Source organism: Leopardus geoffroyi, chromosome C1 (assembly GCF_018350155.1).
Source record: "Leopardus geoffroyi isolate Oge1 chromosome C1, O.geoffroyi_Oge1_pat1.0, whole genome shotgun sequence".
NCBI lineage: Eukaryota > Metazoa > Chordata > Mammalia > Carnivora > Felidae > Leopardus > Leopardus geoffroyi.
The window spans coordinates 17,491,187-17,517,063 of NC_059328.1; the positions used below are offsets into that span (position 1 = coordinate 17,491,187).

Consider the following 25,877-nt stretch of genomic DNA (forward strand, 5'->3'; position numbering starts at 1 on the left):
AAAGACCCAGCAGAGGAAAAACATGTTTTCAGGATCTAAGAGGTCCAGTGTGGCTATGGGTAGTGGGATGGAGTGGCCAGTGAGGTGAAAAGGGAGGGTAAGCCACTAGTAATGTTGTAAATGGACGTTCATGCCAAGTGAAGGGACCCTGAGGGCAGGGAGGAGCCATCCATTAAGTAGGAGTGACACGATCAGAACTGCATGTTAGGGGCGCCTGGGTGGCTCAGTTGGTTAAACATCTGACTTCGGCTCAGGGCATGATCTCACGGTTCAGGAGTTCAAGTCTGGCACCGGGCTCACTGCTGTCAGCACAGAGCCTGCTTTGGATCCTCTGTCTCCCTCTCTCTCTGCCCTTCCCCTGCTCCCTTCTCTCTTTCCCAAAAATAAACATTAAAAAAAAAAACCTGCATTAAAAATTTTTTTTCAATGTTTATTTATTTTTGAAAGACAGAGACAGAGCGTGAGTAGGGAAGGGGCAGAGAGAGAGGGAGACACAGAATTCAAAGCAGGCTCCAGGCTCTGATCTGTCAGCACAGAGCCCGACGCGGGGCTCGAAACCACGAACCGTGAGATCATGACTTGGGCCGAAGTCGAACGCCCAATCGACTGAGCCACCCAGGCGCCCCGAAACCCTGCATTTTAGAAGGAACTCTCTGGGTGTGGTAGAGGGCATGAGTACTCAAACTTCAGCTGCATTAGAATCACCTGAAGGGTTCACTATGTTACAGATTCTGGGTCCCGCCCTGAGTTTCAGAAGGTCTGGGGCAGAACCCGAGAATATGCATTTCACACAAGTTCTCAGGTAATGCCAGATCAGAGGACCACACTTTGAGAACCACTGATAGGATGGGACGGAGAAGAATGGGCAGCAGTGAGAAGATGAAGGGAGCTGTCCAAATAGTCCAAGGAGAGGTGATGGACCCAGAGCAGGGGAGATGTTCACATTTTAGATCTGGGTGCTAACTCTTCAGTGTCTTAGTGGTGACATTTCAGGCATGGTAATAAGCCAATGTGGGAAAGGGAGGCTGCTTCTGGGGAGAAATCAGCCAGGTGGTCAGGATAGTCCCCAGACTCACACTTGGTAATGACCTTCAGGAAACACAAGAATCAAGGTGTCCAGAGTTGCCATTTAATGCCCAATTATCACAACACAAGGAGGTTTACATGGCGCTCATCAAGGCAGGACCCAGGGAAAAACCAGACCAGAGGGAAGTGACCTGTACAGAGTCCCAGCACGGGGACCAAGTTCTCTTGGGCCTAATCATCCTCGAGACACACGTGCCATATTCAAGGCTTCTTCACTCACCCAGGAGCCAGCAGGCTGGCTGGGCTTCTGGTCACCAAGGGTCCTCGTGGGAGAATGGTGTCCCAGGATGAGGTGGGGACCCTGGGACACGATGAGAACCAGAAAGCTGTTTGCAAACAACCCCAAAAGGCTTTCACTTCAAATGCACTAAAGCCACACGATGCTCAGATGTGCGAACACCCAAACGATTTTACTAAAAACTACACGCTGTGCAGAACTGAGGCTGAGAAAACTTGGGGAGGGAAAGGAAAGTCAAAACCATCCCAGAGCCAGCTTTCTGAGCTTCACCACCCCCCACAGCTACACCAGTCCAACCACAGCACTGCTGTGGAGAAGGGACACCACACTGATCTAATGAACACTTTTCATGGGAAGGGACATGGGAGCATGTCCCTGGTTTTAAGAAATCTCTTTGAATCTCCAACTCTACCACACAACTTAATGCTACCGAGTTCCCTGGAGCCCCCGAACCTTTGGTGCCCCTGGGGACACAGGTGACTTGTGGGCTGCCGATGGAGCTGGGGAAACATCCTGACAGCAATAACATATCTCAGAAAGAGGCTAGGTCTCAAGTTTACATGTGGCCCCTAAAGGAAATTCCAGCCAAAATGCATTCTTAAAGCACCTGACGGAACTCAAGAGGTTTCAAGTGTCACTGGCAAGAAACAGGCATGAGCTTGTGTCCCTCCCAACCCCCCTGCCCCTAGCCGGAGGCTTGGCCTAGGCGGTCCGGCCCCGGGGGCCAGGCAGGGTGTGGAGGGGATAGCACAGGACAGGGCCAGCTGCTCAGGCTACAGGCCATGGGCCCAAGGGGCAGCCCGTCTGTCCAGCACTATGGCTGGATATTTGGGGAATGAGCTTGAATTCTGGCCAGACTTTGCCGTTAAACTCATTCCCGGTGGGTCCTGCAAGCCTCTTCTCCCCTTTGTCTGCTTTAATTCCAGGAGAACACTCTAGACAGAGCCAAAGGCATGGAAGTCAAACGTCTCTGTCTTCAGAGATGGGGCACGGCTAAATGGCAGCCCAGAGATCTCAATCTCTGGCCCCACATGCCCCCAACCAGATTCCATGCAACACTCCCTCTCCCTGCCCAAGGGCCAAGGTAGTCCCTTGACCCTGGACATACTGGGCTTCGAGACAGGCTTCTGACAAGGCCCCTGTGAGTATCAGGGGAGCTTCTGCAAAGCATACAAAATTAGCCCTGTTCACAGCACGAGGCATCTGTGACCTGTTGACCACTCCTGAGAGGGCAGTTAGGGGCCCGGGAAGTTGAGAAAACAAGGCAAGACTGTCCCCACGTGGCCATTAGCTCCCATCAGACCCCCATGTCCGAACAAGTCTACCTCCCAAACTTCAGATGCCAGCTTCTGGTCAGCTCAAGAGCAATCCCGTGAGGCCAACTTCATATTTAAAACCAACTTAATGCTACAAACTCAAAAAAAGAAAAACCAAAGTGCTGCCCAGCTGAGCCCCTGAGGAAACCTAGCTCCCTGAGGGTGGGTGGTGGGCCTTTCAGACCACCGTCCCTGGCTGCCTCTCTCCAGAGGGCACAGCCTTGGTTCAGCCCAGAGCAGCCCCACCCCAGGTTGAGTGGGGAGGAGAGCTGATCCCCCCACACCCAAGCAGGCTCCAGAGACACCTTGGGAGGGTCAAGCCATTGTGGGGGCTTGAGAGAGGAGGGCAAGAGACCTTCTCAGGACCCTACGCCTGAAGAGTTAACGTACACCCATCGCCCCACTAGCTGCCAAGGTCTGGTGTGCACTTAAGACTTCTTCCTGTCAGCCCTTCGGCATTCCTGTGACAAAAGGAGGCAAAAGGCCACCAAGACCTGGTCACCTCTGTCCTTGGCTTGGGGGGGGTGCGTGGTGGGGAGAGGGCGGTCTTTCTGTGTGAGAGCTGGTGGGGAGAGGAGGTCCTTAGAGAATGACTGCTTCCAAGAAACAAAAAATCCTTCCAGGGAAGGGGGAGACTATACCAGCAGCTACCAGAGGGGGTGCTTTGTGGCATTTTCTTGTTTTCAGCCCACCTGTCTCTTTGGGGGGGGGGGCTGCCACTCCCTCCCAGGTCCTCACTGCAAGACAGCACCTGTCCCAAGCGAGAGGCAGAAATAGAGGAAGGGTGCCCTCGGCGCCTTCCACGTCCCTGTCCGTGTTTCCCCGGGAGCTCTTCTGTGCCGACTCCCTGCAAGGTTGATTTTCATGTCCTGAGGGAGAGGTAGGGGATTCCCTAGGAAGTAGGTTTCCAGAACTGGAGCCTCGATGCCGCCTACTCTGGGGTGGCTCCCTGCCACCATCTCTGGGACAGAGGAGACCAGGAATCCAAGGCTGGCGCCTCAGCTGGAGACGCCAGGCCACCACGTACTAGAATCACGAGGCCTAAGTGCAAGTAGCATTCTAGCAGACGGGACGGCCCCCCAGAGACCCAGCCCACTGATGTGGGGAAACTGGGGAGTTGGCCTGGGGCTCTGGAAGCCCTGGCTTGCCCTTGGACAGTGGACAGCTCCGGGCCTGTCTTGAGAAGTCTTACTAGAAACTGGAATGATCTCCCTGCTAAAAACTCAGGGAAGACAAACAAACAAAACTCAACCTGAAATAAATACAAAGGCATTAAGTGCTTCTTGATAAATTCAGGGTCCTAATTCCCCCTCAAAAGGGGGGGGGGGGGCGGGGCCCTTTCCCTGGACCTGGTTGCCTCACTTGTGGCTCTTCGCATGAGAGGTCAGAGGTCCGAAGCCGGATGGGCCTTCCGGGTTCAGCTTCCATTAGGAAGGAGGGGACCCAACCTCTGATACGCTCCTCACCCGAATCCCCTACATGGCCCCCCGAGACAGCTTCGGCCGGCTGGGGGGTAAGAAAGGAGAAAAGGAGACCCCCGTACCCTGAGGACGGCGCCTTGTGTCCCACGTCCCTGTGCGGGCAGAGGGCCTGCCAGTCTGTGAGGAGGTAGAGACAGGGGCGGGCTGCCGGGGACAGGCATGGGCCACTCAGTTAATCAGCAGGTCCCCGAGGTCATAGGAGTCGAAGAGGTCGCTGATGCCCTCGCCCCCGTCCAGGCCCCACAGGTAGTCGTCCTGGTCCAAAGGCGGGGAGAAGCTGATCAGGGGGGAGCTGCACGGCAGGGTGGGGGACAGGAACTGGTCCTCGGTCTGCTGCAGAAGTGGGTGTGGCAGCTCCAGCATGCTGTCAGTGGCCTCCAGGGGCACAAGTGGCAGCGGTGGTGGCGGAGGCGCTGGCAGCTGCAGGGCCTGCTGGGGAGTCAGCGCTGGTCCTGGAGACGAACGGACAAAGGTCATACCCGGGCCTGTTGCCCCAAAGAGTCTGGTCGGACCTCAGAGCACAAGAATAGCCCTCCCGTCCTCTGGACGACCGCGCGCCCTTCTCCCTGTGTACCTTCCTGGTACCGCTCTAGCCACCGCCCTCCTTTTCCTACCCTCTCTCCCCTCCTCTCCGAGGAGATGGGATCTCCAGCTTTCGAAACCCCACCCTCTCAGGGCTCCTGGCTGGCTCAGTCGGTAGAGCACGCGACCCTTGACTCTCGATCTTGGGGTTATAAGTTCGAGCCCCACACTGGGTGTAGAGATTACTTAAAAATAAAAATCTCACAAAACCAAAAACAAAACCCAAAAACCCCTACCCCCTCTCACCATCAAGTTCCTGGCCCCTGAAACCACATTCTCTGTTTCTTGCATCACCAATCTCTCTCTCTCTCTCCCCCAGATCATTCCCATCATCACACAGACATGCTAATGACTCCTATCTTTAAAAAGCAGCCTCCCCGGCCTCATGACTCTCTCCAATTCCCAGCCCAGCTTATCACTCCTTTTCATAGCAAAACTTCTCAGCAATTGCCTGTGCTTACCCTCTACCCCCTCCAAATGTATCCTCTACCTGCCTGCCAGTCTTCACTCTTCCACTGAGGTCTGTCCCCACCACGCCACTGAACCAGTGACCTCACGTTGCCAAACCAATGGTCTTATTTGACCTTCCAGCAGAATCTGGCGCCGTTATTCACACCCTTCTGGAAACACCTCTTCACTTGGCTCTAATAGACTAGAGTCTCCTGGTTTTCTTCTTACCTCCTTGGCTACTTCTCCTGCCCCCTTTGCTCTGTATCCTCCTCTTCCTAACTTCTAAGCCCTCAGTGCCCCAGGGCTCCAGCCTCAGACTCCCCTCTCTGGCTGCACACCTCCTCGGGTGACCACAGCTGCCCCTTGGCTTTCAATCCCGCTCCCAGTGGACGCGTCTGGCACAGACTTCGCCCCCGAGCTCTCAGCTCCTGCGACGCCTCTGCTTAGAGAACCGAGGTACCCCAGAACTTAGCACGTCAAAACCAAACACTCCTGGTCTTCCCCCCTCAGTGAATGGACCACCACCCACTCAGCTGCCTAAGCCAAAAGGCCCAAGAGTTGCACGCAGTCCCGCCATTTCCCTAGCACCCAGCCCGGCAGCGAGATGGGTCATTTCCACAACTGAATGAATTCTGCCAGTTCCACGGCCAGGGCCTCCTTGCCTCGACTCTTGAAGTCTGTGTTCTACCTTAAAAAGGGCTGGCGGGGGGGGGGGGGGGGGCCGGGCGGGCTCAGTCGGTTAAGTGTCCAACTTTGGCTCAGGTCATGATCTCACAGTTTGTGGGTTCGAGCCCCACGGCGGTCTCTGTGCTGACAGCTCGAAGCCCGGAGCCTGCTTGGGATTCTGTGTCTCCCTCTTCTCTCTTTGCCCCTCGCCAGCTCGTGCTCTCTCTCTCTCTCTCAAAAATGAATAAAAATTAAAAAAAAAATTTTTTTTAATGGGAATTGGAGCGCCTGGATGGCTCAGTTGCTTAAGCGTCCAACTCTTGATTTCAGCTCAGATCACGGTCTCATGGTTTCTGAATTCAAGTCCCACATCGGACTCCACACTGGTAGCACAGAGCCTGCTTGGGATTCTCTCTCTCTCTCTCTCTCTCCCTCTCTCTCTCTGCCCCTCCCTCTCTCCTTTCTCTCTCTCAAAATAAATAAGTAAGCATTAAAAAAAAATTTTTTTTTTAAATGGCTGGGAATAAAATCCAAGTTCAACCAGTGCCAAGAAGGCCCTGCATGATCTGGCCCCTGCCTGCCTTTCTACTCCCTCTGTCCCAGCCTCGCTCCACTCACACTCAGCCTCTCCAGCCACACTGGCCCCAGCTATTTTCCAGCACACCAGGTGCATTTCCACCCAGAGGTAAAAAGGTGACTTCTTACACAGGGATGAGGAATAGGGCACCAGAACCCGCCCCCGCCAAATATATCCTGATACCCAGAATCTCCGTTTGAGCCATGACTTAACCCCCAACCACGCATTCCTTGGAAAATACAGCTGTGCTGGTTTGTCGGCCTGCCTGATCCTGTGTGTCTATGGGCAAGCGACTTAATGTGCATGAGCCTCTGTTTCCTCACCTCTAAAATGGGGATGATTATACCCACCTCCCAGGGTTGTTGAGAGGATTCAATGATAAGCACAAGTAGAGGGCAGCTTATCTGAGTGCTGCTCTGGTCAATGGTAAGAAGAACTGCGCTTTACCAAGGGCTTACCCTGGCTGGCTGGGCTCCCAAGAAGAGGTGTGTTTGACCTCCTCCGACACTCAGGTGGCTCCAAAGGAGGCAATATTGTGACCCCTATTTACAGATGAGGAAACTGAGGCTCAAAGAAGTCAATTAAACATATCTGAATGGAAAAAAAATGGAATATTTTTTAGCGTGTTGCAGAGGCCTGCAGGGAGGTGTTCTAGCAAAAGGCCTGGTTCGGGAGGAGGGGGAGGACCTGGGCTCGGACCCCAGCCCCGCCCACCCCACCGGGTGAAGCCCCCGTTTTCTCCCAGAGGAAGAATAAGGCTCCAGCTCACTGCCGTGCTGAGCAGGAACGAGACAACGTGCGTGAAAGCCTCCGCTGGGCCTTGCTCTCCTGCACGGTTATCACCCCCCAGAGGGAGCCGTTCTTTACATCTGGGCCTCCGCGCACTCCGATGGCTCAGACTCACTCCTCTATCTCCAAACCGCACAGATTAGGCTCCCGGTTCGTATAAACTTTTTCAAAAATCGCATTCACGCTGTGTCACTTTATGTAAACCATCCAGGAATCGTGAGGGAGTTTTAAGTGTCCCAGTTTTGGGGCACCTGGGTGGCTCAGTGGTTAAGCATCTGACTTTGGCTCAGGTCACGATCTCTGGTTTGTGGGTTTGAGCCCCGCATTGGGCTCTGTGCTGACAGCTCAGAGCCTGGAGCCTGCTTCAGATTCTGTGTCTCCCTCTCTCTCTGCCCCTCCCCTACTCGCACTCTGTCTGTCTCTCTCTCAAAAATAAGTAAACATTAAAAAAAAAAAATTTTAAGTGTCCCAGTTTTTAGAGACGTGAGAACGGGGGCTCCAAGGGGCCACAGTGACTCGTCTACAGTCACCAAGTCACAGCAGGTGAGGTGCAGACTCAAGCCCGAGTCTCTCAGAGTCATCTCCTGTGCTACAGCTACATCTAGGTTGACCTCAGAATGTCAGAGGTGGGGAAATGTCAGAGACCACCCTCGTCCAAAGCTCTTCCGTTACAGATGAGGGAAACCGAGGCCCCAAAGGGTTAGTGATTCCCCTGCACGACGCCAGAACCTGGGTGCCAAGACCATTGCGGCCTCCTCTTTGGATGTGGACTCTGGTGCTCAGACCTCAAAATGACTCTGCTCCAGGCCAGAACACGGAGTGTGTGTATGCGCGTGCGTGCAGGCACGTATACCTTCCAGAAAACACCCCGCCGCCCCCCCTCCCTTCGGCAAGGATGTCGCCAAGGGACCACATGGCCAGGGGTGGTTTCTGGGCTGGCTCCACCACCAACTGCTCTGTCAGCTTCTACTCTTTCTGGGAGCACAGCTGATCTGTAAAACTGAGGCAAAAACCTCGCCCTCGCTTATGTTGGAGGGTCCCCCGCCTCTGCCCCAAGTCTCAGAGGACATCCCAAGCGAAAGTGGTTCTAACTCAGGAAAGATGCGCACATGTTGACAGTGAAGTGCGAAAGCAGAGCGAGGGAGGAGAGGGAACAGGGTGGGGCACAGGTCTGGAGTGGGAGATAGACACTGGGAGGTGCCCAGAGGGACAGATGGCTGGTGCCGGGAGAAGCCCGGATCCCCGGACCAGACCAGGATACAGGAGAGATCAGCTGGGGGTCTGGGCTCTTGTCCAAGCTCTGCCGCCAACCTCTGTGTGACCTTCGGGAAGTCACTTGCCCTCTCTACGCTCAGTTTATTCATGTGTAAAATGAAGGGCTGAGTTATATCAGCGCCCAGCAAACTTCTGTAAAGGACCGGATGGTATTCTAGGATTTGCAGAACGCTTACAATCTCTGTCACACCGTCACTTTCTTCCTCTCCCCCAACTCTTCAAAAATGTGAAAACCATTCTTAGCTCATGGGCTGCTTAAAAACAGGCCAGATTTGGCCTGCAGGCAATAGTTTGTGAACCCTTGAGTTAAAGAAATGGAAGGGGCGCCTGGGTGGCTTGGTTGGTTAAGTGTCTGACTTCGGCTCAGGTCATGATCTCAAGCTCCGTGAGTTCGAGCCCCGCGTCGGGCTCTGTGCTGACTGCTCAGAGCCTGGAGCCTGTTTCAGATTCTGTGTCTCCCTCTCTCTCCGCCCTTCCCCTGTTCATGCTCTGTCTCTCTTTGTCTCAAAAATAAATAAACGTTAAAAAAAAATTAAAAAAAAAAAAAAGAAATGGAATCCATGTCTGTGTTCTGTGGACACCCCACCAAGCCTCCTCCATCAGACCAGCTTGAGCTCTGGCTTCTTTAAACACCAGGGTTCTACTTAAGGGAATTCTGCTGCTAAGAAAACAGAAAGTTGAACACTGGCCTCCACAACCTGAAAGGATCTGTCAGTCTGATCTGATGTGTGATCCCAGTAAAGGGCATAAACCGTCCTGGAGGAAGGGCCTTCCCGGGCTCCCATTTCTACTCCTTCCAGACTCCTTCCCTGGGACTTCTCCTGCCTCTTTGCTCATGACTGAACTCATGCTACTTCCTGTCAGGTATAGCCAGCTTTTTTTAGCCGTACAGCAACCTCCCAGCCAGGGGTGAGCCTCTCTAGTCAGGAACCCCTTCCTCGATTTGTTCTGAGCCTCGTGGGGAGAGGCCTGGGAGAAGACATGGGGAGAGTCACATCACCTCTATGCCTCAGTTTATTTATCTCTAAACTGGGGACAAGAACACCTACCTCAACAATGGCTGTGAAAAGTAACGTGACAATAGATGTACCTGATACGGTCATGGTTTAAAAAAATCTTAGTCATGGGGCACCTGGGCGGCTCAGTCCAATAAGTCTCCGACTTTGGCTCAGGTCATGATCTCACAGTTTGTGAGTTCGAGCCCCAGGTCAGGCACTGTGCTGACAGCTCTAAGCCTGGAGTCTGCTTCGGATTCTGTGTCTCTCTCTCTCTCTCTCTCTCTCTCTCTCTCTCTCTCTCTCTCTCAAAAATAAACATTAAAAATTTTTAATAGAAAAATTAAAAATCTTAATTATAACAAAAAATTAATAAAATAAATAAAAGATAAAAATAATTAATTAATTTTCCAAACTCCCAGGGGCACCTGGGTGGCCCAGTTGGTTAAGCCTCTGACTCTTGATTTCGGCTCAGGTGGTGATCTCCCAGTTGTAAGATCGAGTCCCATGTCAGGCTCTGTGCTGACAGCACGGAGCCTGCTTGGGATTCTCTCTCTCCCTCTCTCTCTCTGCCCCTCCCCTGCTCGTGCTTTCTCTCTCTCTCTCAAAATAAATAAATAGATAATTAATTAATTAATTTTAAAAAATCTTAGTTGAGCCTTCCTTCAAACATCTGTAGTTCCCATTCACTGAGGGCTTACTGAGTGCCAGGGGCTTTGTCGTTAGTAGTCACCACGGAAGTGTGGTACCAGCCCTAGTGGCAGTAATAATGACAAGAATAGTTAGGCGTTACTGCCTGGTGCCATTCTAAGTGCTTTGCCTATATTATTTCCTCTAATTCTCACACCCTATTAAGTAGATCCTGTTAGTTACTATGCCCAACTGACAGATGAGGAAATGGAAGCAAAGAGAGGTTAAGTGACTTGTCCAAGGTCACATCGCTGGTAACTGGAAGTGCTGGTATTCAGACCTAGGACCCCTCTGGCCCAGAGCAGCATTAGCCTCCCCACTGGGACAAGAACACGCATGTGCTCTATAAAGTGTGACGTGCAAACACACAAGCGGGGGAGAAGGGCTGTACCCCTCTTCGCCGCCCAACAAACGTTGACATGGAAGAGGAAACGCTAAGGCTGGTTGCTCTCCCCACCTCCTGTCCCTCTGGACAGAGGGTCCTACCTGGAGATGCCATGGGTTCTGTCATCCCAGGGTCAGTGCTGCTGCTGGGCTGGGTGGAGTCAGGGATGGCGCCGAGGGGGGAGGGGGAGGGGAAGGGCTCCTTGGTCGGACTGTCCAGCTCCTGCACCTCCTCTGGACACAGGTAGACTTCGATGGGTCCCTGCGTGCTCTTCAGATATATCTGCAGGTTCTCCTGGAGGAAGAAGAGAAGCCGGGTCATGGCTCTGGGCAGCTGGGCACTGACTCACGGGTCGGGGTGGGGTGTATGGATGGACACCCACGGCTCCCGCCATCCGCGTGAGCCAGCGCAACTCCTGAGCTTGGCGCCGACGCCTGCCCTGTCCGGTCCCCAGGTCCCCTTCTTTTAGGGAGAATATCTTGCTTTTCCTTTGGGCAGCCACTCCTCTCCAACTCATGTACTTTGGGGGGGACAGCACTCTTCCCCACTCCAATGGGTGAGCTTGGGGTACAGGCTGGGAAAGTCACCGTGATGGTGACTGGTTCAGGGTAGCACACGACTCAGGTCAGTCCAGGAGCATCGGACCCAGGGCTCGTGCGGGACTCGTGGGAAACGGAAGCTCCCTTCCCACTGGGGTCACCGAGCTGGTTATCATGAAAACTAGCTTTGCCACCAGAAAAGGGGAGCCTGCCTTCATGGAAGCACAGAGAAGGGCAGAGAAAGATGGAGAGCATGGGGCGAACTGAAAGTCATAGTTTGAGCTCCTGCATCTAGCCTTGCCTGCAATCCCCAAGTCTTTCCTCTGGACCTGTCACTTGCTTCCCCTTAGTCCCCTCCACTCCCAACTTAAGCTATTTGGACTTGGCCTTCTGTTACTTGTAACAAAGCGTCTTGATAACTTGGCCTTCCCGCCCCTGCTTCTTCCCTCCATGATTAACTGCACACATGCTATTCCGACAGGCATTTAGGTCTTCACCCGGTGCACCTGCACTGCCCTCTGCCCACCCGTTTCCCCTGACAAGTCCTGTTCATGCTTTAGGACCCAATTAACCTGTAGCCATCTATGGACTCTTCCTCCAACTGTCCTTTCTCTGGGCACCTGGAGTCTATAAATGGCAGGATGACTGCTTGCTTGGGTCTTTTTCCCACTAGGTCCCGAGCTCCTCCAAGAGGACAAAGGAGGTGGGGCCTCCTTTATCTTAATGTCCTTCCATTAAACGAATTATTTCTTGAGCGTTTATTATGTGTCCAGCTCTGGGCTGGGGGGGGGGGGGGGCGGCTACCACAGGAGTGCAGCATGCTTCTGTGGAGCTTACACTCTAATAGGTGAAGCAGAACACAATCACAGAATCACCAATCACCCAGCAAACGGAGGTCAAGTGTGGTAGAAAAGCACAGGTAGTAATGAAATTGGGGGGGAGGGGGGTAATCAGGGAAGGCTTCCTTGAAGAAGTGATGTTTGAGTTGAGACCAGTAGGATGAACAGCAGTAAACCAGGCAGAGAAAGAGAAAAGCATTTCAGCTGGAGGGAACAGCCTGGGTGAAGGTCTTACACTGGGGACGAGCTTAGTGTGGCGGGGAAGCTGTAGGTAAGTCAGTGTGGCTGAAGCAAAGACATCATGGGGCAGCATATGAGAAGAGGTTGGTGAGGTCAAAGCACAGAGGACCTCATAAGGAATTATTAAGAATTTCTGGTCTTTAACCTCGCCAGACAAAGTTAGCAGGAAAGGATTACTATGAGCGCTAACACCACGGTGTATGGGCACATGTGTGCGTGTGCCCAGAAATGTTGGGGGCCGTGGGATGCAGGAAGATACCAGGAACGGAGATTTTCTCGGGCCAGCATCTGATGCCTGTTGCCCTTTCTAGCTTCTGCCATTTCTGCCCCCAGCTCGGGGACCACTGATCTTGTAATGGGTACCAGAACGGACCTGGGAAGCTTGGGGTCAGGCAGCACCAGGGACAGAGCGTACAGAGCAGCCTGGGACCCTCCTAACCCTGCTCTCCACCAAATACTTCCCTCTCACCTCGCTCCTGTCGGGCACTTCCAGTCTTGTCTGAGGAGGGGCCTTGACAACGATCACTGTCTGCTCCTTGAAGCTTCCAACAGCACGGATGTCCTGGTAAGTCACATAGGCCAGTGTAGGGGCAGGAGAGTCAAGAGAAGTAGCTGGTCACAATTCAAACCCCCGGCCTGCCAGCCTAAGCCTCTGGACATCTCTTTCTCAGTCCGTCTACAGCTTAGAAATAACCAAACACCATAACCTGTTCTTCTACTATCATAGGCTACCCCGCATCCCTTTTGAAAACAAACAGGAGTATAAATCATTTCTTAATGCTGCCTCATAACGGTTTTTTATGTAAAGACTTCATCTCAGACTGTATCATTAGCTCTGAGACAGGAGGGCTCCGTCTTATTTCTTTATGTTTCTCACAATGCCTAGAATCCTTCCAAAAACACGAAGTCAGATCCAAAGACCAATTAGATGGTAGAACCATCTGATTGGGAAAAGTGTATGAAAAGCCTTAGCAAAGCCCATGCTTATAGTGTCAGTCCTAGGAATCCAACCTAAGGAAATAAGTAAAAAATATAGGAAAATGTTCTCTATACAAAAATATTCATCACAATGCTGCTTTATAAAAGCAGAAATCTCAAATCAATCTAAGTGTTGACTCTAGGCCTTAACAAACCAGAATGTGGTCTGAGTAGGACATTCTCAAAGCATCCTGATCATGAGGTTAAATCCTATGAGACTCTGCTGTTTTGCAAAAAATGGTCCAATAGCAACAAGTTCATGGATCAGGCAAATAGGAAGGATTTGTAACAACATAAAAACAGTCTATGGTGATAGAAAGCAGGATATAAAATGTTACATATGGGGCACCTGGGTGGTTCAGTCAGTTAAGTGTCAGACTTCAGCTCAGGTCATGATCTTGCGATTCGTGAGTTTGAGCCCCACATCGGGCTCCTTGCTGGCTGTATGGAGCCTGCTTAGGATTCTCTCTCTCTCTTTCCCTCTCTCTCTGCCCCTCTCAAAAATAAATACTTTTAAAAAAAAGTTATGTAGGGGCGCCTGGGTGGCTAGGTCAGTTAGGTGCCCAACTTCAGCTCAGGTCATGATCTCGCTGTTGGTGGGTTCGAGCCCCACATCGGGCTCTGTGCTGACGGCTCAGAGCCCGGAGCTTGCCTGGGATTCTGTGTCTCCCTCTCTCTCTGCCCCTCCCCCACTCGCACTCTGTCTGTCTCTTGAAAATAAATAAGTGTTAAAAAAACATTTTAAAAATTATGTATAGCAGGCACACACTACATTTAATAACCCGTGCCCTTGTGTATGTATAGTTAAGAAACAATGGCTACATTAAGGGGGCACCTAGCTCTTTTCTCCATTTTCCAGATTTAAAGAACTGGTCTTACTTTTATAAGGAGAGTAACTTCGATAGGCTCGTGAGGACAGGCCACCAAAGAAGGAAGAAACAGATATGCCAGCCCCCGAGGCTGAGTTAGGCCTTGCAGGGAGGTGCTGCCTCAACTCCGATAAGGCCCTGCTCCCTGACCTCTTCCCCCCACCAAACAGGATATCTCTTGTTGGCCTTGTCCTCGGTCAGGTGCTTGAAGTTCAGAGAGCAGGTCTGGATGAGCTGGTCCAAGGCCTGCTCCGTGCTCATCAGTTCCTTCAGCTCCTGCCCCAGCTGCTGCCGCTTCCCAGGTCGGGTCGGGTCTTCAAACATTCCCCTGCCTCTGGGAATAGAACAGTCCCCCAGTGTCAGTCTCAGCGCACATCCCGGAGCCCCAACCCCAGGGCGGCTGTGCAGACCTAAACAGGCGGTGCGGGGCGCCTGGGTGGCTCAGTCGGTTAAGCGTCCGACTTCAGCTCAGGTCACGATCTCACGGTCCGTGAGTTCGAGCCCCGCGTCGGGCTCTCGGCTGATGGCCCAGAGCCTGGAGCCTGCTTCCGATTCTGTGTCTCCCTCTCTCTCTGCTCCTCCCCCGTTCATGCTCTGTCTCTCTCTGTCTCAAAAATAAATAAACTTTAAAAAAAAAAATAAATAAAAAAAAAAATAAAAAAATAAACAGGCGGTGCAAAACCCCAGGATGGGGCCACTCACACGGTCTACAACGGCGCCCCCTGGGTTGTGCAGATCAGGGGCCCTGCCTAGCTCCCGGGGAGCTGCTAGGAACTGGAACTTGAGGTCTGAGGGTTGGGCTAGGGAAAAGAAACAAATCAAGCCTCACCCCACTTTGGGGGGCTGTCAATGCCTGTGCCCCCCCCCCACCTCCCCCAAACGCCTTGCCTGGGTTCCCTCAGGGTCATGCCAGGGGCTGCAGGTCCGCTCTGCTCTCTGTAGGAGGAAAGGAGCTTGGCGGACTCCTACCTCAGAGCTGCAAGGAGTGTGGGTTGCTACAGCCCAGCTCCCAGGGGACTTTCCTAAGCTGGAAGAGGGGAATCTTTGGGATCCCAACTCAAGAGGATCTGGGTCCTCTCTCGGGCCTTTGCGTGTCCTAGAAATCATTCTCCACGCTGCCCCAACCTGCTTTCCCAATATATTCCCAGCATATACATCTGTCCTTCCACCTCCCTCTTAAATACATTGGCTCTGCTCCCGGCAGGTACGTGAGCCTATCGGACGCCACCCTGAGCTCCAGCCCCGACACACCCACTGCATACGGGGCACCCCGCACCTTCACCCGCAGCACGTGCACCCACTGGTGCCATCGGCCCCAGCCCAGGCACTCACACCCACTGGATGTTGTTCTTGGCCTTCTTACGGATGAGCTGGATGCCCTCCAGCACGTTGGTGATGTCATAGATGCGCCGCTTCTGCACGTCCAGCACCTCAGCCGCCCAGTTCAGGTCCAGGACGCCATCCTTGGACTCGCTCAAGAGGTAAATGAACTTCTTGGTGAGGAGCCCCAGTGACGTGTCATACCGAGTCTTCTCTCCAGGGGACTTGGGGGCTAAGAGGAAAGGGGCCCAGTCACAACCTCGTCCTTTGATCTGGACCCGTTAAGTACCACCCTTCGCATGAGGGCCGGAGCAACCACTCTCCAGTTTACAGAGCACTGTGAGGCAGGAGGTCGTTTGCCACCACCATCCAGGCGGGGACCCTGATGCCTAGAGAGGACACGTGACTTGTCTGAGGTCTCGCAGTCGGGGGCAGGGGCGCGACTGGAAACCAAGCATCCTAACTCCTAGTTCACAGCCCCTTTCCATTAGAGCTTAGGGCAGCCCTAGAAACACCACCTCCATCAACACTAACAAATAGTTATCGTGTGTTGGTCACCGTTCTAAGCAACTTTCCATATACCACCAATTTAATCCTTGCAACACCCTCTCAGGCTGTTGCCTGAGGGGCATCCCATCTTACGGGTGAGTACACTTCAGAACGGACAGGTGAAGTAACTTGCTCAGCTCAGTCGGCTAGAAAGTGACAAAGCTGATTTAAATCCGGACAGTCCGGCTGCAGTCTTCCTTCTTAACCATCACCCTATCCCGCCAGCTAGGTCAGGAATCGAGGATTATGGTAGGGAGAGAATAACCGGCTGGGATTCGAGAACATTTGCATAGATTTGCTTTTTCTTTCCAGGTGCAGCCCAATGATTATCTGAAAGGAATCAGCCCTGTACTATCACACGGGGCAGGCGCATGAAAAAAGATCCTTTCTTAATGAGGTGGATGTCCCAAGACCACATCTCAGCTGCAGCATCTTAAACCACAAGAAGACTTCTGCAAATTTAGTGACTTGCAAGTCATACAGCAAGCTAGTGGCCAAACTAGTTTTGGAAACTGAGTTTTAGAGAGTCTCAGATTCCTCCGGAAGGCGACTTTAGAATCCCCTAACACACAGATGGCAAGCATTTGGCACACGGGCTGTTTTTGTCAGGTTTTGCACCCCTGACAGACATTGCTGACTGATCAGTGCGCTTAGTACCTTTCAATAAAACGATCCCGGCAGACTCTACCAATCAAAGGGAGAGCAAATTTTATTGCTATTCCCGATCTCGATGTGTTTCATTTTATAGATGAGACAACCAACGCTCACAAGAGGAGTAATTAGATCAGGGCGGAACCTTGTCCAGACCCCCAAATTCCTTTTTTTTTTTTTTCATTAAAAATTTTTTTAATGTTTATTTATTCATTTTTCTGAGAGAGAAAGGGAGAGAGAGAGAGAGACAGAGTGTGAACAGGAGAGGGGCAGAGAGAGAGAGGGAGACACAGAATCCGCAGCAGCCTATGGGCTCTGAGCTGTCAGTACACAGCCCGATGCAGGCCTTGAACCCATGAACCATGAGATCATGACCTGAGCCGAAGTTGGACACCTGACGCTTAACCGACTGAACTACCCAGGTGCCCCAAGATCCCCAAATTCCTGCCCCTCATGTTTCCCACCCGGTCACATAACTTCTTCATTAGGTCTCTGACCCCACCCCCCTAAATTACTGTTCCTCTCTAACATAGTTTCTAAAACTCCAGCTGGAACCAGGATATTGACTGAAAATACCAGCAGGCAGAGGCAGAAATTCCCTGCAGCTTAACTTTAGGAAGGCACCACCCGGGCAACCCCTGGATCTTAAAAATCTCTGAGGCCACGCGGGTTAGACCAACCCAAGTTTCACTTCCCTTTGAGTCATTCATTTAGCCCTCTGCATGTGGGAGAAAGACCCTGGATTCTCTCTTTTAGAAAAGATCAGACTGCAGGAAATGTAATTTTTTTTTTAATAGTAAGCTCCCACGTTCAGGTCACGAGAGCGGTGTGTAGTGTGGGAGAAGCAGTGCTAGCTTGGCTTTGAGTCCTGACTCCACTCACCAGCAGTGTGACCTTGGGTAAGTCGCTCAAGCTCTGCGTCTCAAGTTGCCTCATCATTGAGAGGGGGACAGAGCTACCTACTGGCAGGGTCCCGTGACACAACCCAGAGGAAACTACTTTGTAAACTGGGAAGTGTGCCACAAATATCACTCCTGATGATTCGGGCAGGGCTGCTGCCCTCTGCCCTTACCCATCCCCCATCCGGGGCCCGCCCTTAGATGCCCAATCGGCAAGGCTTACTTTTGGGGCTGGGGAGGCCGTCCAGTCTAATGCACTTCCCCTTGGGGGTCCGGAATTCAGGGACTGCTGGCTTCCCGATCCCCTCCAGGTCCAGCTTCCTTTTGGCCTTGGAGAGAGGAGAGACAGGGTTTGAGAATCATTCTTCCTTCAGCCTTTCCCCAAGTTGGGGCCAAAGCATGGAGGCCACCAGCGGCTACTTTCTGTGCCTCAGTTTACCACCAGTCCTGGCGAACACATCATTGCACTTGGTGAGGAAATAGGAGGGACTCAAAAAGTGAGCTTTCATGGGAAGGAAATCCTATTTTTTTTCTTTACCTTTTTTTTTTTTTTTAGATTTTATTATTTAAGTAATCTCTACACCCAACATGGGGCTCAAACCCACAACGCTGAGATCAAGTCACGTCACATGCTCCACAGACCGAGCCAGCCAGGTGCCGCAGGGAGTCCTATTTTCTGAAGAGCACACAACACTCCCATTCTGAGGTCCATGCTCCTGAAGACTATGGAAGCCAGTCCAGCCGAGAGCCCGGGGTTCCTTAATAACAGGCCCCAAGGTCACTTCTATCGGCACCATGCCCAGAGGATGATGCGGGGAGGAAGGAGTGGGTAGGACCTAAACCACACCAGGCTGGGGAGAGCCTCCCGCCTCACCAAGTGCAAAAGCAGCTGGCCCAGCCTGCCCTGGTGCCCATCACAGCCCCACAGCTGGCCCTTATCAGGGTGGGGCTGGGCATCCGCCCAGGCCCAGGGGACTTCCTGGCTCAGTGCCACACCCCAGGGAGGTGCCCACATCGGGAAGCAGAGCAAACATTCCCCACCCCCCATGTTTGGGCTCCGGCTCAAGGGCCCCAGGGCCTCCTGAATAGACTCCATTTGCCATTCTTTGCTGAGAGGGGCAGACAATGAATCCTTCCCCTGCTTCTCAAGGACGAACAGCTGAGGTCCCCCTGCTCCCCCTGCCTGTTCCCGCCAAGCTTGGGAAACACCTGCTGGGGAAATCAAACCACAGACCCGTCTGCTCTTCTCCACCCCACTGCCACCAGGCCCCAATTAGGCCCAGAAGCTGCACTGGCCCGGAAGGGGCCTCTCTCCTGGTTAGGGCTGGGCAGGGGCAGGGCTAGGGCACTAGGGCACGGGGGCATAAGCCAGCCTGGACTTGAATCTCCCGGCTCCTTCAGGGACTCACTGTGTCTGTGTGTGACTTGGGGATGTACTCTGCATCTAGGAGCCTCAGTTTCCTCCTCGGTAAAATGAGGCAGAAATCACCTACCTTGAGGGATGATTACAAGGAACCGAGGAGCTAACTCCTGCAAAGTGCTCACCCTGTGACTCAGACACAGTAGGTGTTCAGAAAATGCAGAGTCCCCTCTCTGAAATCCAGGCTTGGCCTCTTCCTTGACACACCCTTCTGGGGGCCACTGAACCCATTTCCTTCCTCTCCCTCTCCCCCCAACCGCCCAGACACCCCTAAGCTGGTCAGGACAGAGAAGCCTATTTTAACCTTTGACAGTGAGGTCATGCTCGGCAGGGCTGAGACTAACTGCTGCTGAGCACAGCTGGGCTGACAGGTGTCGGAGGTGGTGACAGCTCTTCCTGCTATCAGTTTCCCTCCCCGCTCCTGCCTCCTCCAGGAAGCCTTCCCGGACTGATTTCAGGACACCTGCTCCTGGGTTTGAGGAGCCTGGATACGATGCCACTCTCTTCCACCCCTACCCAGACCTGGACGTGATCCAAACACTTCCCTGCTCATTCCTCTTGAAGTCTCTCTGGGATATTCTTTTTCTAACCTTTCAGCTGGTGAGATCCTAGATCCTAGGGAATGTAACCCATCTTGTCTCTAGAGAAAGGCCCAGTCACTCACTGAGACCTTCCACATGCCCTGGGCTGGGCCCCAACCTTCATCACCTCACTGAGTCTCCCCAGCACCACCAACCCCCATTTAACAGCTGAAGTAAGCAGGACCCGGTGAGCTCCAAGGCCTTTATCAATCCCGATGGAGGTTGTCCATCCCAGCACCCTCAAGAAGGAATGCCAAGAGCAAGGAGGGGAAGGGAAGCCAAGCTGAGTTCTACCTGAGGCAAAGGTGGGGCAGCCCAGAGTCGCCCCAACCCCATCCACCTCCCCCACCCAACAGGAGCCAGGCCCTGCTGAGTTCACAGAACACTTGAGGAAGAATCTCACCACCTACAAGGCGGGGAGAAGGAAGGAAGGACCTTGAACAGAGTACCTGCACTGGGCCTATCACGTGCTCATCGGTTCTGCAACATCAGTATTGGCAATCCCTCTTGGCAGACGAGAAATGGAGGCTCAGAGAGGGTGAGACACACGCCCAAGGTCACACAGACAAAGGGCAGAGCCAGAGTTTGAACCCAGGATTGTCTGATGCCAAAGCCACATACCAGGCTGCCTCAGCTCTGTCCCACACACATCCCCCCAGAATTTGCTGGAATTTGAGCCAAGGCCCGGCTGTGCCCACCTGCCCCCATTATTTTATACACCCACACCAGTTCCCTCCCTCCTCTTACTCTCCCTCACCCTTATGCTATACTCCCAGTGTTCCTAAGCAGCAAAATGTCCCTCATCCAAGGACATCTCCCTGACACCTTGGGGCACTGCCCAGAGAAAAGTCAGCCCATAGATGGGCCTGAGCCCGCAGAACAGAGGCGGCAGAGGACAAGCCCAGGAAGATGAGGGCCAAGGGGGCCCTGAGCACAAACCTTGGAGTCAGACCCATCTGGGTTCCCATCTAGGCCTCCCCCCTTCTCAGCTGGGTGAGCTCATCAAGACAGTCGACCTCTTGAGCCCCACCTGTAAAATGGGGATAATCTGCTCCCCCGCGGCTGGGGATTCAGCAACAGTGCAGCAAAGCGCTTCGCTCGCACAAGGAAGCGGCTATCACTAAAGCACGAGGGGCACCAGCAAGGAGAAAGACAGTTCAGAGGTAAGCTGGAAAGAGACGGAGATGTGCCGAGGGCAAAGGCCAGCCTGGCTCGAACCTGGACCCTCGTAGGCAACCCCTTCGGTTGTTTCCTAAAGGCCTGCTCAGGATCCGAGCTCCCCTGCCAACCCCAAAGGACAAAAGCGAAGCTCCTTCCTCAGGCGGCCCCAGAAGTGAGAGGGTCCGAGGCCACCTGGCACAACCCCACCATGGGCAGCGAGGTGAGGAAGCGGGGGCTCGAAGGAGGGGAGCTGACTTGCCCGAGGGCACACACGGGCCGGAGCCAGGGTTCTCCCAAGCCCCAGGTCCTCATTTAGACGGCGGGGGTAGGAACGAGCATTCCAGATCCCAGCTCTGCCACTCGGTAGCCTACGTCTCCTCCTCTGACCTGGCTTGTATGGTTGTTCCTTAAAATGTCCGTTTGCTTTCATGGCTCTCAGAGGGAACTTGGAAAACGTAGACAAATTAAAAGGAAGGAGAACTGTGCACAGAACCCCACCCTCTTCACGGATTCCCGCGGGAATGAGACAGAACAGCGTGCCGTGCCCGGCCGGAGGAGGGACGCCAGGGAGGAGCACCGCAAGCCTTCCCCAGAGGGTGCTGGAAAGAGCCCTGGACAGGAAGTGAGGAGACCAGGGCTCAGGGCTTCGTTCTGCCATTGAACTTGGTTGCCACCCCTGAGGTCCTTTTAAACAGCAGCTCCTCAACAAATCCTGCTCACCCTGCACTTTGCAACCCGGCCACAAAACAAGCGGCCACACCCAGGGTTGGGTTTGGAGCTCTTCCAGGTCACACCCTGGTAAAATGAGTAAGCAGGGGGCCAAGCCTGCCCACAGGCAGGGGGCCATGTGGCATCCGACAGGAGAGGGGGCTCTGGGCCCGGCAGGCCTTTAGGGCAGTCTGATGCAAGGAGACTCTCCCACTTCTTGGCTTGTGACTTGGACAAGTGACTTCACGTCTCTGCTCAGTTTCCTCATCTGTGAGATGCCTCATCCCAGGCATCTTGGCCAAGATAACAATGCGGAGAGTGCCAAGCAGTGCCTGGCACACGAGAGGCGTTCAGTAAAAGAGGGCCATTCTTGCTGTGATCACTGAGCCCCTCTGGGAGGGAGCTACAGACAGATGCACTCGGGCTCCTCTGGGAGGGAAGCAGTTCAAAACCACAGCTGTTACTGAAACTCAGCCACTGAAACTCCGCCTGAGCGCCTGAAAGCAGCTGGCCAGAAGAGACTGCGCCCGCCACAGAGCCCCCTCCCCCGGGAGCACCCAGCTCCTAGGTCAGGCTGCACTGGGGAAAGTTAAGGCTGCAGAGAAGAGACCCAATGATCGCCAGCCTTGGTCATACATCCCCCTGAATGACCTTGGACAGATCACATCCCCACTCTGTGCCTCAGTTTCTCCCTGGGGCTACTAATACCTTCTACTTCACAGGGTAATGCTGAACATAAGACAGATAGCCGGTCTCAGTTATCTTTGGCTGCTTGACCTACAAAATGGGAGTAACACCCCTGCCTCCTTCCTCCTAGTTAGCAATCACGTGCAGGAAGGGGCTCTGAAAGGTTCAAAGCCTTTCAGATGGGCAAAGCACGATTTCAGTAGCAGGGAGTGGTAGCCACTGACAGGGAAGGCTGGGGGTCCATGCCTGCTCACTGACACAGGTCTGAGCAGATGTCTCTATGGCAGTGTGGGTGGGGTGGTCTTAGCTCTGTGCCTGAACTTATTCACCACTCACCACTAAGTAAGCCTACAGCACCCCCATTTCCCCTCCCTGGAGCCTATTTCCAAAACCCAGGACCTGGAGCTGGAAGTGACCTCAGATAAGTTAGCCCAGCTACCCCATATACACATGCGTTTTCAAGCAAAGGAAATGTAAGCCCAGACTGGTGCCAAGACTGATGCAAGGCCCCACTGAATTAGTGGCAGTCAGGACCAGAAACCAGGTCCCCCCCCCCAGTACCCCCAGGGCTTTTCCCACCCCACCTACCCCCACCCTATGATTGTTTCCCTTCTCAAGGGCTCCAGGAATTCCACTCCCACAAAACACACCCTGTACCCGGTGCCACATTTTGGGCCCTCCCTGGCAGTGGCCTGGGGCTTGAGAAAGGAACAATCTGAATAGGAAACCCAAGGGGCTGCCCTCAATTTGCACCTGCTACTGGCTGGCTGGGAGGGAAGGCTGGGCCTGGGGGGAGACCTAGGGCAGATAACTGGGAAAGAGTTGGCTGTATGGGAAATTTGGAGTCTGTCCAAAGCAGACTGGACCTGAAACACCCCCCCCCCCACCCTTGCCCTGTTTTTTTTTAAAGTCCCCACTGTCCTTAGGTCAAGCCCTGAACCTGGACAATACCAGATGCCCAGTACGAGTTTCTGGATCCAGCAATGAATGAATGGTGGCAGTGTTGCCCCCGTGGACTTCCCCAAGGTCACACGGTGCACTGGGGGTGGTGGGTTGGGTCTCCACAATCCCACTCCAGTGCTCATTCCACTCCACTCCAATAGATGAGGTTATTTCATCCCAAGTCCGAAAATGAAGGGCTCTTCTGCTCAGGTATGCAGGGCAGTGGGTTGTTCTGGAAGCCGAAAGCTCTCATTTCCCTCCCCAACTCGACCTGCTTCGCTCAAACTGGGTCCCAGGCGCCCCTCCCTCCTTTCCCACACCCGCAAAAGCACAGGGAGAAGCGGTGGGTGGCGGTGGGGAGGTCCCCAGCATTACCGGCAGCCGGCCAGCCGGCACGCATCGCACAGCTTGGCCCTCCGGTCCGTGGGGGGTGGCGTCGAGGCAGGTGCCGGGCGCCGCAGTGGGAGGCACAGTCTGCGGGTACAGCGAGGTGTAGTAGGTGGTGGTGGCCGGGCAGAGCTGGGGGCTGCTGAGACCGGGCGGCCACAGCTCTGTAGGGCTCATCGCGGGCAGTCCCTTCGAGGGCGGCCCGGCGGCTAGAGCCAGGGCCCGGGGCCCTCGCAGCATGGCGAGCACAGCGCCCCCTCCCCAACCGGGCCTGGCGCGCCCTCAGGCACCTGCGGGCTCCGGAGCCCGGGGAGGCTCACTCGGCCGGAGGCATGGCGCGGAGGCCGGGGGAAGCCGCCAATGGACGCCTGTGGGGCAAGGCCGGACCCTCCCCTCCTGGCCCGCGGCCGAGCCGGGCAGCGCTTGGAGATCCCCGCTTAGAGATCGCCCCGCGGCGGCGGCGGCGGCGACACGGCCAGGGGCTGTGCCGCCCCGAGGGCGGCGGCGACCCGGACGGCCCCGCGCCCCAGAAAGGCCTCGGCGCTTGGGGTCCGGCTAGCTCGCGGGAGGGGTCTCCGGGGTCGCCGGGGGCTAGGCGGAGAGGCGATGCGCTCGGACCGGCGAAGGGGGGGGGGGGCGCGGTTGCACCGACTCCTTCGCGCCTGGCTCTCTAGTCCCCGAGCCTTTCTGTGCCTCTTTTTTTTTTCTCCTTTTTTTTTTTTTTTAGCGCCAAACTGCGTGCCGCGAAATTCGGATCTCCCGCGGAAAATGCCGCGCTTTGGTTGGTCGCCGCACCACGCACAGGCTCCACCCCCCGGAAAGGACCGGTCCCCAAGGCTGCGATTGCAACACGAGCTTTGCTGCTTAAAGGGGCCGCCACACCTGCTGTCTCCTGGCGCCCGCTGGCCCTCGCAGCCCGCGAAACAGGTTGGGAGGGTGGGTCCCGTATCGTGCAGAGGCAGCCGGAGCTGCACGGTGGCCCGCTGAGTAATGGGCCCGGATTCCGGGGCGGGGGCAGATTTGGGCACGGAGTCCTGTCCTGAGCCCAGACCCAGCAGCACGTTGCCCAGACCAAAGGCCTTTTGTTAGTTTGCACGGTTGCTTACTTAGCATATACACTTTTATATCCTTTTTCTCCCCCGCTAAAATGAAAGCCAGCAACCTGTTTTCTTTCTTGGCAGGGGGCGATGGGTGGAGCCTAACATTTATACCTCTTCATAGGAGGATACTAACATCTGCTGAGTGCCTACAATATGTCAGGCTCCCCGTTAGTTAGATCATTACACGAGTTGTTTTATTTAATTGAATCCAACAATCCTGGGAAGAGGCATGATGGTCTTCGTGGTAAAGATGGAGACACGGAGAGACTCCGTAACTTGCCCAAGCTCACACAGAGATTCACGGATTTGAGAACTGGCAGTCCAATCTGGACAAGGTGCCGGCCCAAGTGGGAGGCACAGTCTGCGGGTACAGAGAGGTGTATACCCTTGTTTGTTTGTTTCTGAGCCCTTGTTTGTTTCAATATGAGGTTTCTCCTCCACTCTCCCAAGCTGTGTCCTGCCCCATGCTGGCCTGGGTGGGGGCTGGGTCTGGAGTGCGGAGCTCTTTCTTGTTCTCGGTTACATTCCCAGAGCCCAATACTCAGTAAATATTTGAACATCGCCGTGTTTCTCCTAAACAATCCTTTGGTCACAAGAGCCTCCCTCTCTCTTTCAAAACTTTCTTTGCTGGTAATCCATTTACATCCCCCGGCTCTCGAGTTTAGAGATGCCGAGGCTCCAAGATGTGACCTTGGCTAGTGAGTGGTGCAGCTGTCAGAAGCTAAATTCAGGTCCGCCGGTTCCTGCCTGGTGCTATGTGATTTCTATGCAGGTCTGAGCCTGGCTTTCAAAACCTTCCAGAGTCAGTCCCCAGCTTAATACCAGGTCCTCAAACTCAGATGTCATGGATGAAATGGCACTAATGCACGGTGATTAAGAGCCCAGACTTTGTAGCAGACAGCACTGGGTTCAAACCCAAACCCAGGTAGTTACTTTACTAACTGTGTGATCCCAGGCAAGTTTTATAAACTCTCCGAGCCTCACTTTTCTCATCCCTATTAACACCCACCTCATTGGATTGTGGGGAAATCTCATAAGATAATGCATGTAAAGCTGTCAGCACGGAGCCTAGTTCCTAAAGAAATAGCAGCTGTGGTTACATTTCTGGCCTTATCTCCAGTACACAGACCCTTTTACTCCAGTCTACACATTTCACTGATCCTTCAAGGCCCAGCTTAAACCTCACCTCCTCCAGGAAGCCTTCCCTGCCTGCCTCCCCCTCCCAGAGTGCTTCTTGACCTCTTTCCATGCGTAGTGTGTTTTGACTCAACAAACAAAGCTCTGTTTAGTGGTAAGGAGGCTCCAAGTCAAGTCGCGTTCTCTGCTTCCTAGCTGAGCAACCCTGGACAGGCTGCTGCTCCACCCCTCAACCTCAGTTTCCTCAACTATCAAGCGCGGACAATGCTTCTACTCGGCTGATTTCACAGGACTCTGAGGCACTATTGAAATGGTGGTGGTGATGATTCTCACAACACCC

The 25,877-nt window shown here is 53.9% G+C and overlaps 1 protein-coding gene across 1 annotated transcript; it reads right to left on the reverse strand.

Moving 5' to 3' along the window:
- Nucleotides 1–1,107: 1,107 nt before the first annotated feature.
- On the reverse strand, nt 1,108–23,992 carry E2F2 (E2F transcription factor 2). Its single transcript, XM_045476106.1, has 7 exons — nt 23,289–23,992; nt 17,638–17,743; nt 15,328–15,547; nt 14,171–14,329; nt 12,618–12,732; nt 10,632–10,824; nt 1,108–4,573 (listed from the first exon to the last, which is right to left on the reverse strand). The coding sequence occupies exons 1-7, from the start codon at nt 23,538–23,540 to the stop codon at nt 4,290–4,292; spliced, it is 1,329 nt and encodes a 442-aa protein (XP_045332062.1). The 5' UTR covers nt 23,541–23,992; the 3' UTR covers nt 1,108–4,289.
- Nucleotides 23,993–25,877: the final 1,885 nt, after the last annotated feature.